The 26,085-nt window shown below is 33.1% G+C and overlaps 1 protein-coding gene across 2 annotated transcripts; it reads right to left on the reverse strand.

Moving 5' to 3' along the window:
* Positions 1–1,228: 1,228 nt before the first annotated feature.
* On the reverse strand, positions 1,229–25,144 carry LOC134718460 (atos homolog protein A-like). 2 transcript variants are annotated; one of them, XM_063580999.1, is made up of 12 exons: positions 24,786–25,144; positions 21,990–22,159; positions 20,906–21,102; positions 18,656–18,790; positions 16,111–18,112; positions 15,238–15,354; positions 14,064–14,140; positions 13,400–13,520; positions 12,225–12,383; positions 5,625–5,693; positions 4,298–4,464; positions 1,229–3,269 (listed from the first exon to the last, which is right to left on the reverse strand). In XM_063580999.1, the coding sequence occupies exons 1-12, from the start codon at positions 24,799–24,801 to the stop codon at positions 3,113–3,115; spliced, it is 3,387 nt and encodes a 1,128-aa protein (XP_063437069.1). In that variant the 5' UTR covers positions 24,802–25,144; the 3' UTR covers positions 1,229–3,112. The 2 variants fall into 2 exon arrangements, with proteins under 2 accessions (XP_063437069.1, XP_063437068.1); XM_063580998.1 differs by having other exon boundaries at positions 21,872–22,159.
* Between the last annotated feature and the right edge of the window lie 941 nt (positions 25,145–26,085).

Raw genomic sequence — 26,085 nt, forward strand, 5'->3', positions numbered from 1 at the left:
ATTTCTCGCTACATTGAAGACCTGTTGGTGACTTTCTGTTGTTGTTTTTTCTATGGTCAGGTCGTTGTCTCTTTGACACATTCCCCATTTCCATTCTCAATTTTATTTTATAGCTTATTCTTGGGTGTGAGTCAAGGCTCCATGTTGAAGGCTGTACATTGAACTATAATAGTTTACTTTCATAAATTGTTATTTGGATGGAGAGTTGTCCCATTGGCACTCATACCACATCTTCCTATATCTATTGTTTATGACTGAACTTAAATACATGCTTAAATACATATTTTATTGTATGTTTTTCTATGTTGTGATGTTATGCTATTGTTTCAGAAAAAGGGAGAAGGTTTTGATCCTTTAAAACGTTTAATCCCGCTGCAAATGTTTGCACCTGTCCTAAGTCAGGAATCTGATGTACAGTAGTTGTCGTTTGTTTATGTAATATATACGTGTTTCTCGTTTCTCGTTTTGTTTATATAGATTAGACCGTTGGTTTTCCCGTTTGAATGGTTTTACACTAGTAATTTTGGGGCCCTTTATAGCTTGTTGTTCGGTGTGAGCCAAGGCTCGGTGTTGAAGGCCGTACTTTTACCTATAATGGTTTACTTTTTAAATTGTTATTTGGATGGAGAGTTGTCTCATTGGCACTCACACCACATTTTCCTATATCTATTAAAATCAATCAGATAAATTTACTAATGTTTGTATAATGTTTAGCCAATGTAAACAATAAAATGCTATGTGATAAAATATGTCAACAATAAAAGTTTTCTTTATATCATTTATTTGTATATATGGTATATTATAACTACACACCTTAAAAAGCAAAACAAGAGTTATCTTCCTTAGATAAAAAAATGTGTTTTCAAAATGTCTTTCTAGTTCACTTCAAATATATAGGTAATTCTTAAAAAAAGACATTTTTAAAAGGTGTTCAAACAAATTGCTTTTAACATTTATTCTGTATTTAATAGTAATTTTGAATTAAATTTGTTTAAAGACGCTTTACTAGAATAGTAGACAGCATATAAGATATCATTTTATACACTTAATAAATTTTTGTTTCATTCTCTTTGCCGATACTGCATGGTTCACCTGCATAACTCTACTTAAAATTAGATCATAAGAAAATAATCTACTTTCAACAGTGAAGATAATTAAATCTAGAGGAGAATGACTTAAGGTGGTACCTAACACTACAGGGAGATAACTCTGTAAAATCAGCAAAACATTTTAATTACATTGTGTTGTAAAAGGAATATTAATCTTCTCAATGATCAAATTAGTGTTTGTCAAACTGCTATATAACCAGTGTAATTTTTCTGATTAACCGGTTGGTTCAATTTTTTTGAATTTTTGTCAAAGGGTCAAAGCAAATACTTTTTTCAAAAATTTAAAGAAAATTAAACGAGCTAAATTAATTTTAGTTCAGGTTTTGGGTACCACCTTAAGTCTTACATTTTTAATAAAAAATATTTTAAGATGCTTATACAAGCACACTGAAAATATTGGTCATAACCAATTCTTCACAAATATGAAGAAGTGTCTTGCCTACTTTTGCTGGTAGTCGCAGACTCAACAAAAATAAATACAAACTTTCATTTAGATAATATATTTGATTGTAAGTAGCTTCTGTTCAAATTTGGTAAAAATCCAGAATGTTTATAAATTCTTATAAATGTTTTTAATAAATCAAATGCAGAATGTATGTAATGTAAACTTGAAGAAACATGAAGTCCATTTATCAGAAATATACAGTAAAACAGAAGAATAATTATTTACAAAATTTCCTTCTTGATACTAGCTTTTTATCATAAACACACTACTGTCTAAGTTTGGTACAAATCCACGATAGTTTTAAGAAAGTTATTTAAATTTAAAAAGCTCACCATAGAATGAATATGTGTGGACGCCGTCGCCACCAACGGAATGCAGGATCACTTTGTCTCTCTTATGCGACAAAAGTCACAGGCTTGACAAAAATCAATGCATTTTCCTCAACAACAAAAAACACATCCATAATTCAAGGGGGATAACTCTGAACAGTCAACAAAAATAAAACACACTAATAACTTAACAAGTATTCATTAACAATCACCATAGTAACAAGCATCTGAAACATATTTCCCATACTATTTATCAGAAAATTAAATATAATGTCAAGTGAAAGGTCAAGGTCATTACCAATCACAAGTTCTCCATTTATAACAATATTTTTTTAAATTGTTAGTAAAAACTTTTTTGACAAGGTTTTTGACCTTACTACCATAATAAGAACTTATCATGTATATCTGTATTAATTATTATCGCTATTTTGAGCATTTTTCCTTTAATCTTTTTTTGTGATAATTTTCATATCATGCTTCTCGCTTGAGATGGAAAAATTATCACTAGAAACTAAGCATGCACGTGGCGTTGCTAACGAAATTGACATGAAATTGACAACGTCGTCATAGGTAAAATAGCGATAAATAGATTATCATTGGTCATCTCAACTCGATAGCTTTTCTCACTTTCGCTGTACCAGCTCAAGCGAGAAAATCAATCTCGTTGAGATGATCAACGATAATCTATAATTATGGATTTTTAAAACAAAAATTACGGATTAAGAACTTCTTTGAAATTTGGACTAGTTACTGATTATCTTGCTTGAGTGTACACAAACAAAAAACTCCAATTCAACAGACAAGGCACTCTAATGGTTTTCATTTTTCAAAAGTGAATAAACATTTACATTATCTGTGTGAAGATTTGTGCCTTTTATGAAGACACTACCAATTTCTTTCAATTATTTTTTGGATGAAAATATAGTTAACACTATTTTTACAAAATATCTATTTTGACTGTATTATCAAAGAGATAAAAAAAATAAGAGAATGACTTCTTTTGAACATGACCTTGACCTTTCTAACTAAACTTTGACCTTTATAGATCAATATAAAAAGAATGCATATGTATATATAATAAATATTTCTGACAATAACTTTATCATTCTCATAAAATAAATAAATATAAATAAAAACTCAATAAAATCAACAAATATTCACTCTGTCATTCCTGTAAGTTCTTTGACAACCATTCAACAAAATTCTAGGAAAACTAAATAAAATCTTCATCATCTTTTCGGGGAGAACTTTGGGTTTTGTGGTCCTTCTGTAAAAGATCGAAGTTCGTAGTTCGCAACCCTGGGGTCAAATTCAAATTTGTCCCTGGCAAAGATGAGTCTGATATCTGTGTGGAGATAAATCTTACCAGATCTACTGCTGGCAAATCTGTAAAACAGAAAGTAAGATTCAAGGTTAAAGTTCATACAAGGTGGAGATAAATCTTACCAGATCTACTGCTGGCAAATCTGAAAAAAGGTCAAAGTTCACACAAGACTATGAGAAGAACAATACTTCAGTCAAGGTTCATGCATGATAAACATAATTATATGAATTAACAAATATTTGTAGGATTCTAATTATGTAAATATTGTGGGATAGGTAATACACCATTCCTGTATGTTAGGGGCAATTACCCCCAGACTCAATTCCAGCCTTCCCTTTGTAATATTGAACCTTGAGGTACAATCTCAGAGAGATCCATACATTTACACACAAGTTATTGTCTGAAAACTACAAACATGTTTCTTTTTGGCCCTTAATTCCTAAACTGTTGGCACCTAATTTACCACCCAAAATGAATCAAAACCTTTTACTTGTAGTATTAAACATTGTGGTACAATTTCAGAGCAATTGAAATACTTATCCACAAGTTATTATCCAGAATCTAGAAAAATCGGTACACAGGTTTTAGATAGGATTGTGTGAGCTTAACAGATCCAGTAAAATCTGAAAGATTGAACGAAAGAGCAAAGTGTCTGAATTTATTCAAGACAGTTACAGAAAGTTCAAGGTTTCTTAAATAACTGATATTACAGTACCCAATGCATAGGACTTTAGTTTTTTATCTGTAAATTTCCAATTCATTAAAGTATGAACCATGAAGTTTGGTCCATTAGTTTGGAAAACATGACATATCTATTAGTTAGAGTTAAACTGTTAAAATAAGTTTTCTTGTTTGTATTGTTTCCCATTTTTTGGGTGACTGGTGTTAGTATACGATTTGGATTTTCCTCGTTGTGGAAGGACTTCAGTCTCATACATGAATAATTATCTCAATGACAATCACATCACACCTTATTTTTATATGAGAGTTAAGGTTACAACTCCCTCTTGCAATATTGACTGTAAACAGTTTTAACTTTATCATTTGGCCCTTTAGATTAATCCCTCACATATCCCATAATGCACTTTACCTGAGATGTATGAGATAACGTAGGAAAGTTGGTTCTGTGCTGTTTGTGTCTGCAGGCATATAAACTGTTCTTTGTCTCAGAAACGTTTGACAGTTAGCTGGCATGTCACTCATATCATACATAACAACAAACATCTTAACGACTGTCTTGTTTGGATTGAACAATGTCTGGAAATATATATATAATAACACATTATAAAATAACAACAAACATTTTAGTCACTTTCTTGTTTGGATTGAACAATGTTTTGAAAAAACAAAATAATATAAAAGGAAAAGATAGTGTTTATGCATGCAACAAGAATAAATTTAAGCAGAGTTTGTAATAATTTTTTTTTAATTGTTTGTACAGCTATGGAAAAGTCTATATTCTGTAGCAAAAATAGAAGGTGCTCCCAGTTCCGTCGAATCTTCACGAAGTTAGTCACATAAGTATATATACAGTGGCTGCTATGTTTATTACATGTATTAATATATGAGCTGCGTCGGATAAAAATCGACCTTATGCAAGTGTATGTAAATATGTACATGTATAAGACTCGGATTGATTTTTTGAACATTTATATACGAAAAACAATGAAATAAAAGATGAAGTTAAGTCCGTCTTGTAGCATTCGATTAATAATGCAACTTGCAAACAGTCCTAGACTTTCTGTTGATTTTTTTTTCAAAGCCGAAATTGGTTAAAAGATGTATTGTTGTTAAATTGCATAAGGTTGATTTCTATCTGACGCAGCTGATATGTTGTTTGAACCAAAGAAAACTATTACAAAGTTAAATCAAATATTCTAATGCAACAACGTTTGTAACGTTTATTTTGATTGGATAACGTCACTCTTTTACATGGCATCAATTGACAATTGATGCTATGGGACGTACGCGCAAGCGCAGACAGCATATGACAGATTTTAATTACATGTTTTAAGGTTGTTTTCTGTCAATTTCATTAGAATGGAGATAACTGTATTGTATTTTAAGCTCCGACGGCATCAATTGGGGATTTGATGGTCGCAAATTAAAACGCGTCGCCAGTAAATGGTTATTTGCCACCATCAAATCCCCAATTGATGCCGTCGGAGCTTAAAATACAATACAGTTATCTACTAACTGTATCACAAGAGAAGATATGATGCTACTGCCAGCAACTTATCCTATTTCTGTGTTTGTTTTGTTTATAGCCTATTGAATTAAGAGTAGAAATACTTCAAATTCAGATGAGCAGGGCGAGGGAGAATGTAATACCCATGAAATACATTTCCTTCTATCAATGAAAATCTGTAACAACAAAAATAACTAAATCTACTTTAACATATCCTGTAAAAACTTACAACTTGTACTGTTCCACAGGTTGGGATCTTATAGCCTTTCTTTCCAAGCGATTCTAGGTTAAGATGACCCTGAAAAACAAACATAAAATTAGGATGGGATCTTAAAGCCTTCCTCTCCTAGGATAATGTGACTCTGTAAAACATACACAATTAGGTTTGGATCTAATATCCTTCCTTTCCAATGGATTCTAGATTAATAATAACTGCAAATACACATCTGAATTCAATGTGTTGTATAAATTTCTAAATCAAAGCCTGAAAGGCTGTAAAAGCAATTGCTGCAATGTTTATGTTTTGGGGACTTTTTTTTCATCCACATATATTTAAGAATTAAACATGACAGGAGTGTTGTCTAGTGAGAATTAAGAAGGTTTTAACTTTATATCAATTAAAGTCTTTAGCAGAAAGTCATTTTTAATATGTTTTATATTTCACAAGGAGACAACACGTTTACCAGGCTAAAGTTGGGGTCAAATATACATGTGCTGAAACATATAACTCCAAGAGAAATTATAATGGATTATCCCCTAGTAGTGTTTGTAACTGGGCAATAATTTCCTTTATTGATTTAATTTTCATAATTAATTTAAATTTAACACTTCAGTAAAAACATTTCAACTTTCCAGACGCAAATGTTGAAAAACGGGAAAGAAACAAAATATTTTACAAGACATAAACATGTAAAAAATAAATATATATTTCAGCTGACTAAAAATATTTTCATAATGTTACTTTGTCATCATTTCTTAAAAACTAAGTCCCAAACATTATTGCTCAGTTGATATGTGTCATCCTCATGCGGTACGAGATAACTATAATTCTCGTGCAATCCCGAAAAGAGGGGCCATCACAGACAAACATGACATTAAATCGTCATTAAACGAACAAGAACAAACAGCTCTAAGTTGCTTTGATATTTTTCCAATTTTCAGGAAACATTGTGAAAATGATCTTCAATATTTCGAAAACATGTGAAATAAAATAGCAAACACGGTGGACCGTCGAGGGTCAACAAACGTAGTAGACTCGTCCATTGGAAAGACGAGGATAATGGTTTTATCATTTGTCATGCATACCCAGTTTTGAATATGATATCCAAAAAGGATGTACTTTTTTTAATCTATGAAACTAGAAAATTCCAAATTGTAAATATCTCTTCATCTGGACTTAATTGGCATCTATCTTGGATGGGTACATTTCATTAGTAAGGTGATCGATAAATCTTACGGAGTTATGACAAAAAAGGAAAACAAACTTATTGTTATGTGTTTTTAACAAGGGTTTCGTTCCTCTAAATTATTTGCGCAAACAAATCAACAAAATAGGTCAGTTAACTTTGTCTATTTTTAGATTACAGGTAATCATTTGACACTACGTATAACCTGATAACCTGTGTAGTGATTTTGATTTTACGATAAATTTATGAATGAACGACAATTTTATGAATGAACAAGAGCACCTGACCTCTTTCTTAAATCAAAGCGTGAAAGCGCTGTAAAGGCAGTTAATTACAGGTTGTGTGTATTTCTAGTCCAGTTATATCATTATCTTCCATAGAACAGAGGTGGTTTGTAGAATTTAAGATTTAGAGTTCTTTTGTACCTTAGTTCACCTATACATGTATCTATAGTCTACTGTTTACAGTATATTTTCTGTGCCTCGCCATGAAATGCATTTTTAGCCATGGCCTTGTCAGTTTGCTTTAAATTTATGAGTTTGACTGTCCCTTTGGTGTCTTTCGTCCCTCTTCTTTAGACATATAAGAACTTTTCCTTTTCAATATAAATAGACTATTTTTAATTATTGATTGTATACGCATATTCTATGACTCCCATAAAAAAATAGTTCACAAAGATTGACTAGTCTCTGTACTGTGTGTATAGCAAGAACATCAAGTAACATAATGGTAAATGTACATAGTAACATGTCAACTTTTTTTATGACCATACCTGCCAACTGTCAGTATTTGCAGAGTATTTCCCCCATCGAGCTCGAGGCTCCCAAATGGAAATTTTGTAAGAGCAATTTTGTCCACTATTTAAAGAAAACAATTAATTCAACAATGGCTATAAGCTTGTTAATGCAAGAAGAAGCCAAAAACCACATTAGAATATATTTGAAGGGAATCCATGACAATCGCCCCATTAGCAAATAGCCCCACTTTTTCACTAACTCGCCCCACTTTAAAAAAAAAACCTGACCCAACCTGGATTACCAAATCGCCCCACTTGTGAACTGTGTTAAATCCCGTTAATATTACTCCTGCCAACTCGCCGCACCTAATAGAAAACGATAATATCTAGATAAATATATTTTTAACCAGGAAGAATTTAGTAATGCCAACTCGCCCCACGTATGGAAAAAGATGTATAAGTTCAATTCCTTATATTGCATTATGATACAATTAACAGGTTTCTTTTCAATTGTTATGCAAATAACTAAGCTTCAAAACTTACATTTATTCTTCAGTATACATGTATATCAATAATAGTAATTAAATTAATTTTCGGTTTGTTTGTATTCTGTGTAGATTAGTTTTCATTAAAGTGGTGCGAGTTTTTATTTTTAATTATATATACATATATATTAATCTAAAAATTACCGTTTTTTTATAAGTAGGGCGAGTTGGCAGGAGTAATATTAAACAGGGTTCTCGCTAAGGCGAGTCCATGAGTCCTGGACTCAACAAAATCTGTCTGGACTCACCATTATCAAAACTGGTGAGTCCACAAATACATCAATATTGAAATATTTTGTATAAACTGAACACAGTTACCATGACTCACCGTGGCCAAAAATGACGAGTCCCTGGACTCGCCTTCAAAAATCCTTAGTGAGAACCCTGATTTAAAATGATTTAACCAATTTCACATGTGGGGCGAGTTGGCAGGAGTAATATTAAACATGATTTAACCAATTTCACATGTGGGGTGATTTGATAAATCAGTTTGTGGTGTTTTTTTAAAAAGTGGGCCGATTAGCCAGTGGGGCGACTTGTCCTGCTTCCATTTGAAGGCCCCCTTGAAGGTTTTGTATGACTATATGAACCATCTTTCACGTAAAACCCCCATGTGCATTTTAAAAAGTTGGCAGATATGTTTCTTACTCCAGGCAAAATCTACCGGTATGAATGAAAAAGAAGTTTTCAATTAAGGCTCTGTGGCCATAACAGCTGTCTCATTAGCATTTTAACCACTTCCCATATTTGCAATTAAAACAATAGAAGAAAATTATTCAACGCAAAAACAAAACTTACTTGTAAATATGAAATTCTCTTTACGGTATGAGTTTTTCTCATTGTTTGAGATTGTACAGTAGTACCTGTAACTGCTTATACCTATTTCTTATTCACTTTTGCTTGATAAACTCACTAAATATCATATACATTGTACCACATCTCCTTATCTTTATATGCATTCCAATAACATGAACAATTGTAATTCAATTCTATATACCAAAGCAAAATGAACTGCACCACTTTCATTCACTAGTATGCATCTTTTGGCAAAATACAAGACTTTGTTCTTAGATGACACAATTAATATAATATATATTTATTGATAAAAAATAAAATTTAGTATACAACTCTTTAACGGTATAAAAAAAAGCACAGCTGTGTCATAAATTGTGAAATTTGTGCTGAAAACATAGACATTGATGGTATTTGAGTAATTCCATATGTGAAGCTCAACATTAGCTCGTCAGTTGGTGGTGGACAGTTATAGTTCCTTTTTGCAGGCTAGGATGAATGCCTTTTCAGGAAAACCAATTTCACAAATCAAAACTTTCCTCTATCATGTCTAGATTTCTCCTACAATATTCATCCAGTTTAGTTCTTTTGTTTTAATTGGACACTGTCCAGATTTTTAATTTTGCAAACCATTCAGTCTCTTGCTTGCAAATGGTGCATGAAAATAGGATGGGTATTGCAGTAGACAAGTCTCTTTAAAGTGGGTTTGTGCACTGAAAAAAAGTTTTACAACTTAAGTTTAATTTAAACTTGTGCAACACATATACCTAAATAACTATATAACATAGAAGAGAGCATCATTCGTGTCAATGTTTTGTTCCTGTTTACATTGTCATTGATATTTTTTCAGAAAGCCTGAGGCATAGCTCATGAATTCCTGTCATTAGACATTACATCCTAAATTAACATAATTACTGCTAGAATGATTATCAGTATGATATACATACACTATCATTGTACAGCCCAAGTCTTCAGTATATATAATTGTTGCATTCATTCACTCCTGTGTTCAGTCGTTCAAAAATTTCTAAACATCAACAAATGAACTTTAATAACAACAAGAAAACACTAGAAAAGATACGTACATACAACCCGTGTTTAAGTGTATTTGAAAGAGAAATAAATCTGGTTAAACGATGTAAAAAGGAGAAATATATCTGGTTAAACGATGTATAAAGGAGGAAAAATTGTAGATATTGCATTACGATGCGTTCTACCTAATAGCACGTGGATATGTTTACATATTTAGACTTGACCCAGTATGACCCGTACCTTGTAGGTCACCGCCGTCGTTTAAACACTTGACTACAGTCGTGCATAAGCTAGACAATAAAAAGCTTAAGCCTGTACTATTTGTGTGAAGTAAATGTGTTTGTCCTGTACATTTAAATTGTTTTACCTGATAGCAAGAACGTATATGATATTTATCCGTTTCCTTCTCAATTCACTTTGTCAATTTCTTCGAGCTTCTTCAAAACATACGTATTACTGCGCCGGAAGTGAAAAAAATATGAGAAATCCTCGTAAAATAATGCTATTTTCAATTTTGTGGAATTCATTTTGTTATATTAATTATACAAAGATGAAAAAAAGTTACGATTAATTATGAATTTGCATATCATGACATTATACGGAACGTTTATGGACTATTTTTTAAGTCGGTCATTTTGGCGGTAAATCATGTACACATACACACGTAGATTGGCTGGTACCCGATTGTAATGTTACACATCAAATATATCAAATAGCTAATACCCGGAACGTAGTACCGGGAACCAGGATAATACGTAGATAACATACATAACTAATACCGAAATTGAAAACGCTTTACGGTTTCTCGTTCATAAACCGAATTCCGCTTTGAATTATAGAAGATGCAATATTAATCATGTTCAGTCGACTTTTCATTGTTATATCAACGTCTGAACTAATTAAAGAATCTTTAGATGTCAGATAACACTTGAAATTGACCCGACCTCTTTCCACACGGAATATACAAATAATAATAGTTTGTAGTCAGGTTGACTGCTTATAATGCAAAATACACACTTATAACAAGTTCTATAAAACGAACAATACACACTGATCGTTTCTTTAGTCCCCAATGTAAATGAAAGAAACAAAAACCATATCATACCATAAAAAGAAGAGGAGAAATTCGAACATTTCCGGATCTATTTCTGGCCAAAAGACCCCCAGCATGGATTGCGTATGAAAAGATGAACCTCATGACTTAAAAGTCAGGCCTTAAAGCACTGCCTTTAAAAAACACCAATTAAACATATAAAACCGTATATTATAAAAGATAATTCAGTCAAATTTTCAATACTAAATCAACAACTGAAATGATTCCATATTTTGTTGAAACATCGTACGAACGGAAAACGGAATCGCAGGTATAAAAATGCATTTTTTTCACTCGGACGTCTATGTTTTTTGATAGTCAAACGGTTGTCCCCCTAAATACATAAATACATCTACAAGAACGTATGCTGAAACTTCTTAAATCCACTAACGTTTTTCAAAAGTTTCAAGCTATGTATTGCATTAGAAAACATACATTGGTGTTTAAGAATGACAGACCAGGAGCCTGTTTAACAAAATACTATGGCTTGATCTGGGCGGAGTCTCTGATCTGGGTCACAAAGATGGCCATACGCGACGGCATGAAAGCAATTGCTTTAAAAACCAGCATACAATTTTTCTATGACTTGTTTATTTTTATTGGTAGTAACTTTCTTTGGCCAGTGAAAAACATTAACAATATCCTATTGTGCATGACGGATTTTCATTAATATCCATGTTCCATTTTGTCAATATATTTTTATATCAGATATTTGTTTACTTGAAAAATTTACATTAAACATAAAAGTAAAGGGTTTAGTAAATAAAATTGAGAATGGAAATGGGGAATATGTCAATGAGACTACAACCCGACCAAAGAACAGATAACAGTCGAAGGCCACCAATGAGTCTTCAACGCAGCAAGAAAATCCCTCATCTGGAGGTGTTCCTCAACTAGTGTTTTGAAATAATATAACAATATCTATTTTAATAGGGGGAGTCTACTGTACTAAAAATATGAAAATTTAATACAAATTTATCAATATACTCAACGTAATTTATTTATTTTTGTAGATAAAAAAAGAACTAGATAAAGAAGGAGGAATCCAGCTTCACTACAATAGTCATATACTGACCCCTCATTTTCCATTTAATATTTCTCATGGACATTAACCAATAAACCAATCTCAAGTTGTATATAGAAACTAGTTACACTAGTTGACATTTAATTTTCAGAGTCAAGAAATACCCATGATACTGTGCTCTGATAATGCACATGAACTTACTAAATATGGTGAGGGAGCATTGTCGTCAGACAACTGGAAGAAGTAAGCTGTGACCGGCAGTGTGATATGTTTTGGACAAAAGCTTCCACCTGCACCAATCTCTGCAGTGAATCCTTCAACCACTCCTATTGGTTCTATTCTTCCATTCAACACAGATTCCTGAAATGACAACATATTATGTTATATATATGTACTGTTAATACAAAGTTGTTTTTATTTGTAATATATATATATATATGATGCAATGTTAATATCTCAATTTTCTAGATGTTTTTATCATTATAAAAAATTTATTCAGTTTTTTCACCAAGAAGAGTTCATGAGTTCTTGATATTTTAAAAAGTTGCATGCATTAAATTCTGAATTATTTTATCTTAGTCATGTTAGTTAAGAAATTCACCATTCATTTTAAAATCACAGCGATAACGTTATATAAAAGAACTATAACCACAACATGCAAAAAAAAAAAAAAATGACATGGTTCTGTGTATTTATTATAAAATTGGAAAAAAGTCAAATATAATGAAAATGTTAAATACAATAGACAACTTTTGAGTTTGATGCATTTCCGTCAAAAACTCTGGTTTTAGTGAACGTCGTTTGTGCGTTTAGGGGCGTCGTCACATCCATTCCAATGTTGAGTGAGTGGTTGGAAAACTATAATTCTATATTGTACAAATTATTCTGCAAATTGAATTCTCAAAATTGAAAATCAGCACTGCTGTCATTAGGGAATTGTCATTAAGTACCTACAGAACAACCATTATTTCTAGTTTATTCTGCACAAAGACGATCACTAAGACGCTTGATGAATGTAAATAGTGCAGGAATACAGGCGACCCCCTCTATCTGGTAAATGATGTCATAAAGGCGCGTATAATTGACGAGTTTTTTCCGGTGACGGATGAACTCGAAAGTGGTCTATTGCATAAAATGTTATGAAAAAATAAACATGATGGAATAATTGATATTCATATCAAGCAAAAAACTGTGTTTTAAGAACATTCATATCAGATACCTCCATAGTACATTTCATATGGATTGAACCTGTTTAAAAAGTTATGAGAGTACTTTTTGCTCTCCCTGAAAAGTACTCTTAAAACAGGCTTCACAGTATTTACAATCACAAAAAAAATCTTATTTTTAAAAAGCTAAGTATTGTCTGGAAATGTTACCTCAAAATTTCCCAGAAGGCAATTTGTTGAAGCAGGTGCACTTGTACTAAGAACTTTCTGAGATTCTTCATGGTCAGTAGAGCTCTCAGACTGCAAGGCTAATTTTGAGCAGGATAAAGCACTGAAAAGATACAAGTCAATTAAACAAATTATTAGCTTTAACAATACTTCTAAATGTTAGAATACACAAGATTAATGAAAATAACACTTAATAAAGTTGGTTTCTGAATCTACCTTTCAGGAATGCTCAAACTCAAACATTATAAACTAAGGATGCATATTTACACAAACACATGAATATATATATATGATCAAAAGTTATTAAGTCTTCCGGAGCACCTGAGATCATCCCTCGTTATTGGTGGGGTTTGTGTTGCTTAGTCTATAGTTTTCTATGTTGTGTCTTCTGTACTATTATTTGTCTGTTTGTCTTTTTTTATTTTAGCCATGGCATTATCAGTTTATTTTCAATCTTTAAGTTTGACTGTCCCTGTGGTATCTTTCGCCCCTCTTGGACATGTAAACCTGACAATCATTGTATATATCCAGCAGTGTGGACCTTTAACATCTAGTATCTTAGACATGGATCATATATCTTAGAAAGAATGTTAATTTTAACCCTGGCTTGTATACCTTTATTTCTGTGTTTTTGGTATAAACTTACTTTTTGATAGCTTTGGTACTTATTAGAGTATTATCATAATCAAATCTGCCACCTGATGATTTTCTCTTTGTCGGTGCCTGTTAAAATCAAATTAAATATTATTTGCATTAACATCATAAAACATATATGTAAATGCTATTCTGATGTCATAAGGTAAATATAGATTACAATAGACATATAAATTATTGTCAATATAATGCAATTTGATGTGACTGTCATACAAGTGAGAGGTTAAGCTAGCTTTAACCCAGGTTTAATCCACCATTTTCTTATGTAAGAAAATACCTAGACCAAGTCAGGAATATGACAGTTGTTATCTATTCATTTGATGTGTTTGAGCTTTTGATTTGGCTATTTGATTAGGGACTTTCCTTGTGGAATTTTCCTCAGTGTTAAGTTCAGTACTGTAAATTCAGAAATTATTGCGATTTTGTCATTATCAACTAAAATGCGATTTAAATTTTTGCGATATTGAGAAAAATCCTATTTAATTCATATAAAAAAATTCAAAATTGCGACTTTAAATTATTTGCGATTATAATCCTGTTGCATTTTTTGCAATAATAAAAACATCGCAATAATTTCGGAAGTTTCAGTATTTTTTTGAGATTTTACTTTTTATCATCAAGTGAGATGCAATTTTCAAATTTAAAAGGCAAAGAGAACCAAGTTTTTTAAATATTAAAAATGTAACTATTGCGAATAGGAAAAAGTTCTAAAGCACATGTATAATACAAACATGACAAAGGTTGATTCAACTGGAGCACCTTAGTTTGTATTGTTGTTGTTATCCCTGGTTTTATGTGTGGTTTGTGTTGGTCAGTCTTCACTTTTCTAATATTAAGTTGTGTATTGTATACCATGTCATTGCCTTTTGGTCCTTTTACATTTTTTGCCATGCATTGCCAATTTGTTATGACTAATGAGTTTGAATGTCCTATTGGTATTTTTGACTCTCTTTTTCAATTTATTTATTGAATCTTTTTTAATACATGATATATATGGCAAACCCTTTTTTTCTCAATGATCTGCAGAATCTTTTTATTCAACATCTTAAGGCATGGTCACCATTTTCTAGTTGTAAAAAATGCCAAATCAAAAGAAAGCAAGACAATTTGAAGGTGCCATCATTATGACAAATACAGAAATTAGAACAGAGCATCAGGCTACTTACCGGACTAGACCTTGTTGGAAGCCCTGTTGCTGTGCTGAACATCATACTGGAGCTCTTTCCCAGATTTCTCTGGAATATCATGATTTCTTCTTGGTTTGGCATAGAAATATCATCAGGCTGGAAAACAAAAGACTTTTTTGGTCAGTGGCTAAATTTTTACAAATGTATCTATCTAATTCATGTTTAGATTTACTTGTGTAAAAATGGCTGCCAATATATAGGGAGAGTACTGAAAGTGGTGATAAGCATCAACAATCGAAGAAATCTTGTGTAATAAAAGAAACACCTTTTCTAAATAAAATAACTACATGTGTTCTTAATTACTTCTTTCTTTCTTTTTTTTGCAACATTTCTTCTTTCTTCAAGTAATTTATTGAAATAGCCTTGAAACTTGTATTTTTATCTATCTGATGAGTTAAGCTTTTTCAACTGATTTTTATAGTTCGTTCTTATGTTGTACTGTTATACAACTGTCCCAGGTTAGGGAAGGGTTGAATCCCGCTAACATGTTTAACCCAGCCACATTTTCTATGTATGGGCCTGTCCTAAGTCAGGAGCCTGTATAAATGCAATGATTGTCGTTTGTTTATGTGTAACATATTTGTTTTTGTTCATATTTTATACATAAATTAGGCCGTTAGTTTTCTCTTTTGCATTGTTTTACATTGTCATTTCGTGGCCTTTTATAGTTTACTATGCGGTATTGGCTTTGCTCATTGTTGAAGGCCATACAGTGACCTATAGTTGTTAATTTCTATGTCATTTTGATATCTTGTGGAGAGTTGTCTCATTGGCAATCATACCACATCTTCTTTTTTATATTGACAGACAAACTATTGAACATTTAGGAAACAGAAGTTTTACATGACTTACCCGTCCCATTTTGTTGAGTTCTTTCGTCATTAAATGTTTACACAATGTCTTCCCGAGCGCTAGTTTATCTTCTTTCTTCTTTTCTGAAGTTACCATTGTGACAGAGTTATTCTGTACCAACCCAACACATTTATTATCAGAAAGATGCAGCTTAGCTATTTCCTCTTCCAAAGAATCATTAAGATCTCCGTCACTATTTGAGGTAGGTTTAAAATCCTTTATTGATGGTGATGCATTATGAGTAAATTGTTTTTCATTTTTAAAATGATTGGCATTACATTCTGAAAGACTATTGGTTGGAGTAGAGTTATCACTAGATTCATCGTCTGTCAATGACAAACCATTAGGAGACCCATCATGTGACCTGCAACCATGGTTACCATCATGTGATATACCACTTTGGTGTCCATCATTAACAAGAGATAGCGAAAGTTTTTCAAAATCTGGTCCGGGTTCAGAAAAACTTTTAAACAAACGTTTTGCCACAGTTTCTCGACCACGAGACCCTGACTTAGGTCTATCACATTTGTCTGTAATATCTAGACTAGATTTTTGTACTGATAATTTTATAACTTCATCATGTAATGTCGGACTAACTTTTTCTTGAAAGACTTTTTGTTTTTCCTGTGTTTTGTGGAATGTTGAAGAATTTGTATTTTCTCCACTATCACAAGTTCTGTCCTTTTCAGATATAATCCCGTCATCAATGTCTGTAATAAAATCCCTTTTTTCAACTTGAGTAACATCCTTTTGATTATCAATTCTATCACAACTTGTTTTCCTATCACTAGCCTCAATGTCATTTAAATGTTCACCTATGAAGAATTTACATTTGGTTAGAGGTATTGAACCAATACTGTCATGGATGACCTTGTCTGGTACTCGGTGAGAAAGACTAGCGAGGTACGACTCTAACTCCTCCGAATGGAGGGGTTTCATTAGATCTGACAAATCAGAATACATAATCTTATCTTCTACATTCTCAGCAAGGTCACTGAGGTCAATCTTACGTTTTTTGTAAGTTGTGTTTTGACTTTTAGAATTTGTTGTGAACAAGACTTTAGGGCTTGGAAGACGTTTAATCAGTGTATCTGGATCAGTAGAATGTTTGGAATGTGAGTCTCCTTTAAATGTAAGAGGTTTGACCTTCAGACTCTCCTTCAAAAGTTTTTTTGCATAACAAAAATGTGAAGCACCCTGGGATTGGTTACTGCTAGCACCGGGGCTGACTGTTTGCATAGAAATGTTTGACACTTTCTTCAGATCTGTTCCCATGGCAACTGAAGAGTTATAAGTTCCGTCATCTTCATTTGTTTTCAGTTTTCTTCCAGACGGAGGTTTGTGATAAAACAATTTTTGATCAGAAACAACTTGTCCTTCACTTGATTGCTGACCTAACTTTGACCTTGGGATTGATTCTATACATCCATCATCTTCATCGGAAACTTTAGGAGATTTGGGTCGAGAAGGCAGACACAAATTATTATCTAATTTGTCAGACTTTTTATTTTTCGTTTGGTCTGATTGGTCAGATTTTTTATGTCTGTTATCTGACTGGTCAGATTTTGCATGTCCATTATCTGATTGGTCTGATTTTTCATGTCTGTGATCTGATTGGTCAGATTTTGTATGTCCATTACTTGATTGGTCAATTTTTGTATGTCTGTGATCTGATTGGTCAGATTTTTTACGTCTGTGATGACTCTCCAATGATTTCAAGCTATACTGATCTAATCCTAAAGACTTTGAGGAGTGTGGTCTTTCTGACGGGTGCACATTTGTTGAAGTTCTATGTGAGGTTCTTGCTTTCGTAAACTTGTCCTGTTTCTTTTGTCGACCTTTACCACATTCTATACAAGTAAGATGTGGAATATCCTGAGGGCGTGGCAGTGATGCCACAGATACTTTCATTGTGGCATGCGTCATGTCTGATTGTGGAAAGTGGTGTACATTTGGAATGACTTTAAAGCTGTAATTGACAGTCTCTCCAGGAGCATACAACCTAAAAATATACCATGTTTACAGATCAAGTCACAATGTTTTAATAACCCTTGTGCATGATATTCATAATGTTTAGCCGTTAGTTTTTTTTCGTTTGAATTGTTTTACATTGTCTTATCAGGGCCTTTTATAGCTGAGTATGCGGTATGGGCTTTGCTCCTTGTTGAAGGCTGTACGGTTACCTATAATTGTTAATGCTTGTGTCATTTTGGTCTTTTGTGGATAGTTGTCTCATTGGCAATCAAACCACATCTTCTTTTTTATATTAAGTTAGAAAATGGGAAAGAAAAAGTCAGCAATTTTTTAATTTGTTAAGGGGTATATCTCTAGAATGGTAAAAGTGATGCCACCAATATTCACACCTGATTTATGTTTTATGGTAGAACACATTTTGTATAGGTTTTATAATGTTTGGTTGAAGCAAACCTTATTTAGAGAACTGAAATCCAGAATGGACGTACAGACGGACAACTTAATTCATCCTCTGATACGACTGGGCATACAATTTTTTAAATCTGTCATTAAAGGGCAATAACTCCTATACCTGTAAATAACTTCAAAAGGGAGGCAACCTAAACTGGAAATCATCCAGGAACTCAGCTGTGAAAAATGTAGATACGATCTGATGGCCTGTAGTAGAAATCTTCCTGTAACACAGCCAGATTCCGTCTTCTCCATTCTATAAATAGAAATAATCATATCAGTTGTTTGTGACTATGATAGCTCTCAATCAAAGATTGTTCAATGGTAAATAAATTTGGTGTTATTACTGTCTTCTGATTGGTTAAAATTATTAGTTTTATTTTCAACTCAAAATTTGGTTTCGGGGGGGGGGTTCTTATTGAGAATGCTTCATTTAAGCCTTTAGTACTCCTTTCAAGATCAAAGGTAGATGAATATTAATCCTCGGTGTTAAAAAGTTTTCAACACCTTAAGTTTGTAATGTAGGTATTACATATATACATCAATTTCAGGTAATCGCTAGGCTTACTCTTAGTGCTCCTATGCCAGTGAAAAATCAATAGGCAATATAGGAAAGGTGTACTGACATAAGTAGTCTCTAAACACATAAGCTCCATGGAGCTTTCGTTAGTAGAAGCCATATTAACTATGTGTATCAGTGAGAAAAATCTAAAAGCATAAAAATATAGTATATATACCAATACACATAATTAACAGCGCCTGGTGATGTTTGATAGCCTGACCGGTTTCGGTCCATAAAGGACCTTCATCAGAGGCAGAATGGTGGATTAATGTTTGCACCCTATTTATATAGATATGGTAACCGGCGGTTGAGTTAATCGGTGAAAAATCCCAGTGGGATTTTCCATGGTTACAATTATCTATATCTAGCTAATGTTCATGTTACAGTAAACTTTTTGACATGTTACGGTAAACATGTGACCTTATGATATAACCATATTTGGGCTTTAGCATTGGATAAAGGGTGTTTTAATAATTTAAGAAGTACATAGTAATCATTTAGTCTTGATCTTTGGCTTATGATCCACCTAAATATCAAGTCTTGGAATAGTATTTCATGGTAGTTATGTGATCTTAATATTTGGCTTATGATACACCTAAATATCAAGTCTTGAAATAGTACATCATAGTAGTCATGCAGTCTTGACCTCAGGCTTATGATACACCTGTATATCAAGTCTTGAAATAGTAATTCATGGTAGTCATAAAGTCTTGATCTTTGGCTTATGATACACCTAAATATCAAGTCTAATAATAGTATTTCATGGTAGTCATGCAGTCTTGACGTTTTAGCTTGTGATACACCAAAACATCAAGTCAAAACTATTACCCCCCCCCCCCCCCCCCTAACCAAACAAAATTTTGATGGCGACACGCCCACTCTGACATTGTTTATTAATACGACAACATGTGTGTACGTTGTTATTGTTAATATAAATAATATAAAAAGTTCTTTGAGCCTTATTTTTGATAAAAATTTATTTATAATGAATGGCAATAATTTATTTAGATTTTATTGAACCATAAAACTAATTTTTGACTCTTCACATTATAATTGCCATATATACATGATATATGCATTCATTAAAAGGAGAAACATATAGAGGAATACTTTAAATTGATATTTTACTCTGGACACCAGTAGAAGTTGCACAACATTGAAACTTTTGAGATTATTTTAATTGAATCATTTAATGTTTTTGGTTTTTTAATTTGTCTCAAAAGTGCTTTTTTGTTTCAGCTGCAATTAACAAATCTCCTATTTAGATGGTTTGTTCAATTAAAATATAAATTTAGATAATCATGTTTTCTGCCTATTTATAATGTAAACATATGGAACTAACCATCTTAACAGGAGAAAAAGGTTGGCAGATTAATAAAGGTGATGGGAATGACAATAATTATAGAATAACTAATCAAAGTTTTCAAATATATAAAAAAATATTCAACAAATGACCGACAAACACATAAATTTATGAATGTGCGTAGCGCATGACTTAAATATCAGTGTTGTTTGGTCACAAGTTGAATATTTTTTTATATTTGAATTCTTTGATTAGTTATTCTTTTTATAATATTGGCAAATGCATTTTTCATGAACTTAAAGTAGAAAATGTAAGGAGCTTTATCTTTTTTTCTAAGCATTTACAATTTGTGTTGATTAATGCTTTTTGTTGTATGATACCAGAGGAGTGAAATAACATGTGAAATTTTGGTTTTTATTTCACTGGGAAATCAATTTAATTCATTGCAACTAATGTAATAATACCCACAATTTTCCTCATAGTTACAGCTCTAATAGTTTTTATACCTTTTAGAGATTATTTGTACATCCCATCTTTCTAGCAGCATTGCTGTATCCTGGCAAGATACAGTGGCTCCCTCTACTGTTGAAGCCTCCAACTGACCATGATCACATTTGGGGAGTAGTAAAACATCCACTCGCATTGGAATTTTGTTTCTACACATCATCAGCATTTGTTTCCTGAGCTGGTCTGCTTTTCGACACTGAAAAGATTAAAATATTTATAAATGGAATTAACCTGGTTGAACATGCTAATGATAAACCTAGCTTCACACACTGCCCTGACACTGACGATGATAAAATTTAGAATGGAAATGGAGAATATGTCAAAGCAGCAACAACTCTACTTAAGAGCAGAAAACAGCTGTAGGCCACCAATGGGTCTTCAACGCAGCGAGGAAATTCTGCAACCAGAGTTGGGCATCATCTGGCCCCTTAATAAAAATGTGTTATAGTTCAGTGAAGATGGACATCACACTAAACTCCAAAACATATAAATGAACAAAAATTTAAAAAAAATATCCAAGACTACAAAGCCATGAAAGGCCAGAGGTGCAGGGTTAAATATGTTTTTTGAGATCTCAACCCTCCCCTATATTTCTAGCCATATAAAATAAAGAAAAACACAGCAATACACACAGAGAAACAATTATGTTGTAAACTTTGTAAGTATCCATTTTGATGAGGCTTAAACAGCACCATGTACCTTACACATTTATCAATTTGGGAGTCCACACATGGCTTATTGATTGAAAAAAATTCACCTCATGCATATGAAGAGTAATGTGGGAATACAACTTTGGAGCTGTGCAGGTGATCTTCTTTTGAAAATATCATTGGTCCTGTTGACATTTGGTTTAGGTTGGCTATTTTTTCGGGATATACAGATGGTGCCAAGTGTGTGGAGTATAAATAAGTGACTTAATTCACAAACTCAAAACACCATGATACAATTTCATCATGAGGTCTTACCTGCTCTCTATGTCTATCACAACTGTGGCTCTGATCAAGGCTAGGACAATGTGGACCTTCAACTCTCCTCTTAGGAGATAGATCTGGTATCCTGCCTTCTGTTATCACAAAGTCTTACCTGCTCTCTATGTCTATCACAACTGTGGCTCTGATCAAGGCTAGGACAATGTGGACCTTCAACTCTCCTCTTAGGAGATAGATCTGGTATCCTGCCTTCTGTTATCAACATTCCCATATCAACAAACAAATCAATCGGGTCACAAACACAGTCTTCCATGTCTTCTGATGCTAAAAATAGAAACAGAAAATAGAATATTCTTCTTTTTACTCAAATTTAACAATATATATATATCCTAATACACTTAAAAAATATACAATGGGTCTTTTTGGCTGTCCCATAAATCAGCATGGATAACCTTTTACCCTCTTACTCCTGAGAGTTATTTTTCAAGGTTGCATTTTGTGTGCCAGAAAATATGACTGCTCTACGTTTGTGACATCAAGTGCCCAACAATGACATTGAAGAAAAACATAACACTGCTTAATCTTCAGTCTCTTATTTGAAAAAGGTAAGGACACATGTTTCCCCCTTCAGCAAGAGAGGACACATGTTTCCCCTGTCAGCAAGAGAGGACACATGTTTTCCCCGTCAGCAAGAGAGGACACATGTTTCCCCCTTCAGCAAGAGAGGACACATGTTTCCCCCGTCAGCAAGAGAGGACACATTTTTCCCCCTTCAGCAAGAGAGGACACATGTTTCCCCCTTCAGCAAGAGAGGACACATGCTTCCCCCTTCAGCAAGAGAGGACACATGTTTCCCCCTTCAGCAAGAGAGGACACATGTTTCCCCCTTCAGCAAGAGAGGACACATGTTTCCCCCTTCAGCAAGAGAGGATACACGTTTCCCCCTTCAGTAAGAGAGGACACATGTTTCCACCTTCAGCAAGAGAGGACACATGTTTCCCCCATCCGCAAGAGAGGACACATGTTTCCCCCTTCAGCAAGAGAGGACACATGTTTCCCCCGTCAGCAAGAGAGGACACATGTTTCCCCCTTCAGCAAGAGAGGACACATGTTTTCCCCGTCAGCAAGAGAGGACACATGTTTCCCCCTTCAGCAAGAGAGGACACATGTTTCCACTTTCATCAAGAGAGGGCACATGTTTCCCCCATCAGCAAGAGAGGACACATGTTTCGCCCTTCAGCAAGAGAAGACACATGTTTCCCCCATCAGCAAGAGAGGACACATGTTTCCCCCTTCAGCAAGAGAGGACACATGTTTCCCCCTTCAGCAAGAGGGCTAATAGTTTTATTGATCCAGATATAAGCAAGTATATATATGTGTCCATTAGTCATACAAGATGAAATGACACTCACAATATCACATTTCCATGTTTCAGTGTTTAATGCATCTTTGCTGGCCAAGGGTTACAATCCACTTCCAGCCTCTCATCATCACAAATGATGGCTTAATCTGCCAAGGGTGGAGAGGAGGGAAGTGGATCGTAACTCTTGGCTAGTGAAGATGTGTTTAAAATTGATGTGACCACAAACCTACATGTACATGTATCCCTAACACATTTCCATGATCAGCCAAGACACAGTATTCAACAATGATGAGCACAGACAAATGTCTTAACAAACTTGTTTTATTATTAACAAGACCATTAATAGCATTTTTTTCTAGTTTGAATTGATTCAAAAGGCATTAATATGTAATTTGGCTATTGTGTTGCTGTCATAATCATTGACAAAAACTTCACCCCTCTTTCTATTCATTTCTTAATTTTTTCATGTTAAGAGTACTGTCATGACTGTGATAATATATCATGTATGTATTACATGGAAAAACACGCAAACATAAAGTGTAGACATGGTAAAGTTGAATCAGAACGGGATTAATGCAACTGTGTCCTAGAGACATACATTTTTGTACATGAATACATGAATTGGTCTAAGGAACCACTTCTTTAATTTTTTGGGCTATCCTCTGAATTCACCTGGTTCTGTTCCTTCATGTACATGTAAGAAGAGAAGCTAGCACATTTCACCGGAAGCTTTTTTAAGGTACACTGTAATAGGGGGTTGTGAACCCAGATCCCACTTATTATTTTGTCAGATTCCTGTATACTGCTTACACTTATCAATGTCTGTAATAATTTCTCATTGTTCTGTAATTTCCTGTCGTGTCCTGCTACACTTCATTTCCAGTTTTAACGGTACAATAATTTTACTTTCATTTGTCACGCTTATAGAAAAATAGACAACCCTGCATCACCCTATCATTTGTCAAAAATAAATCGTCAAATAGATCTGAAAACTTAATCAATGAAAAAGCATCACTTGTAACAAGACATCATGTTAAATACTGGATAATTTTTAAGTTACTTAGTCTAAGTGTGTATGCTCATCATGCTAATTTTTTTTAATACAAGGCCCAGTGGATACCACTTGAATACCATGAATACATTCATAAAATAAATTTACAAATGTAGCTTATTTACTTTTCTTACTCTAAACTAGAAGTTTGTTCTCACCTGTTTTTTTCCAATAACATTGTTGATTATAAAATAACAATCAGGATACAGCCATGAAATGATGATAAAAACAAAGAGTTCTAATTATAGTACAATACAAGTTGAGTTGTCATGTCGTTAACTGACTCATGTACACTTTTGAGTCACAATTTTTTTAAATCACAGAAAAACAGGGTCTTCCGACAAAATATGTGTTCTTTTGTTTATAATGTGATTATATTTTGAAACCATAGTGTTTAACTCTTCAAAAAAGATAGCTTAAATAGAACAAAAACCTTTTTCCGGTTGATTGGTTTTAATTGCTGTAAAAACAGCTGTTTTGTACGGACCCATTTGTTATGCAGGAAATGACGACCCTCCCCGGGTTGAGTTACAAACCTGTCTCAGGCTTCATCTTCCGCCTTATCACCAAAAAACTTTTATCATCTCATAGCTCTATCCTTCATTTCCTTATCTGCATGAAAACGGGTCTTTAATTCATCTAAATTTTCGATATTTCGAGGGTTTTTGACGTGTTTCGTCCGAGACATCTGTTGTGTTTACTTCGTCCGGAGGTCACGTGAACACTTTTCCGTAAACATTGAGAATTATAACTTGATACTTAAAAATAACGGCTATCTTGTAGAAAAATTAACTTTGTAGATAATTTCACATCCTATAACCAAAAATCTTTTCGACAAATAAACGAACAAAGTCAAACGAATACAGGTGATTTTGACAACCAGAGTTCATTGAACTTTGACCTCGCGGGTTGTTGAACTTTTACCCGTAGAAACGTATATCCGTAAAAGGTAACTGGTTTATTTTGTGGAAACTCAATTGAAATTTAGCTAGAATTAAAGAAACGAGAAAGTGCATATTGTTTTCTTTTGTAAAACGAACAGAAGTTTGAGAAGCAACTAACGGAATAAAAGGGAGATAACCCAAAGCCAATAAAGCGCGCGCTTTTTTAAGTTCTAAAAAAAGTATAAATTCTTTGAATTAATGATATCTTCTGAACGTCAAAAAACTTTTAAAAAAAGTAACAGGTAGATTCTAGTAATTATTCTTAGTAAAGTTACACAAAATTTGACAACTAGAGTACTTTTATCCGTAAACAATAAATTCAAGAACATTTTTCAAAAAAAATTCTTCTGCATGAGCTTTGGACTAGTATTTTTCCTAAGAAATTTATTCAGATAGACTTTTAAAATTTAGTAAAATAATGCTTAATGACTTATTTACCTCAGAAACATATTCTAGGGGCCACAATTGCAATTCACGAAATTGACCCGAAATAATAAATTCAAATTAATCGTCAGTTATAGGGAAATTTTACACACATGGCGTCTTTTTCAATACAAGTAGGTCTATATAATTTACAATACTACATAAAATTCATGTCAACATCATGAAGGTGTTTTCGAGAAAGTTGAAACACTCACTTGTGAAATATACACAAACAAAAATGATGTGGAAAAGATGAATGTATGGATTTTTTTGTATAAAATATATATGGGTAAAAATATAGTATATGATGAAATCATAATTTTCCACTCAGTTTAATTGAAGTCTGGAGCTGGCATGTCAGTTAACTGCTAGTAGTCTGTTGTTATTTATGTATAATTGTCATTTTGTTTATTTTCTTTGGTTACATCTTCTGACAACAGACTCGGACTTCTCTTGAACTGAATTTTAA

Source organism: Mytilus trossulus, chromosome 5 (genome assembly GCF_036588685.1).
Source record: "Mytilus trossulus isolate FHL-02 chromosome 5, PNRI_Mtr1.1.1.hap1, whole genome shotgun sequence".
NCBI lineage: Eukaryota > Metazoa > Mollusca > Bivalvia > Mytilida > Mytilidae > Mytilus > Mytilus trossulus.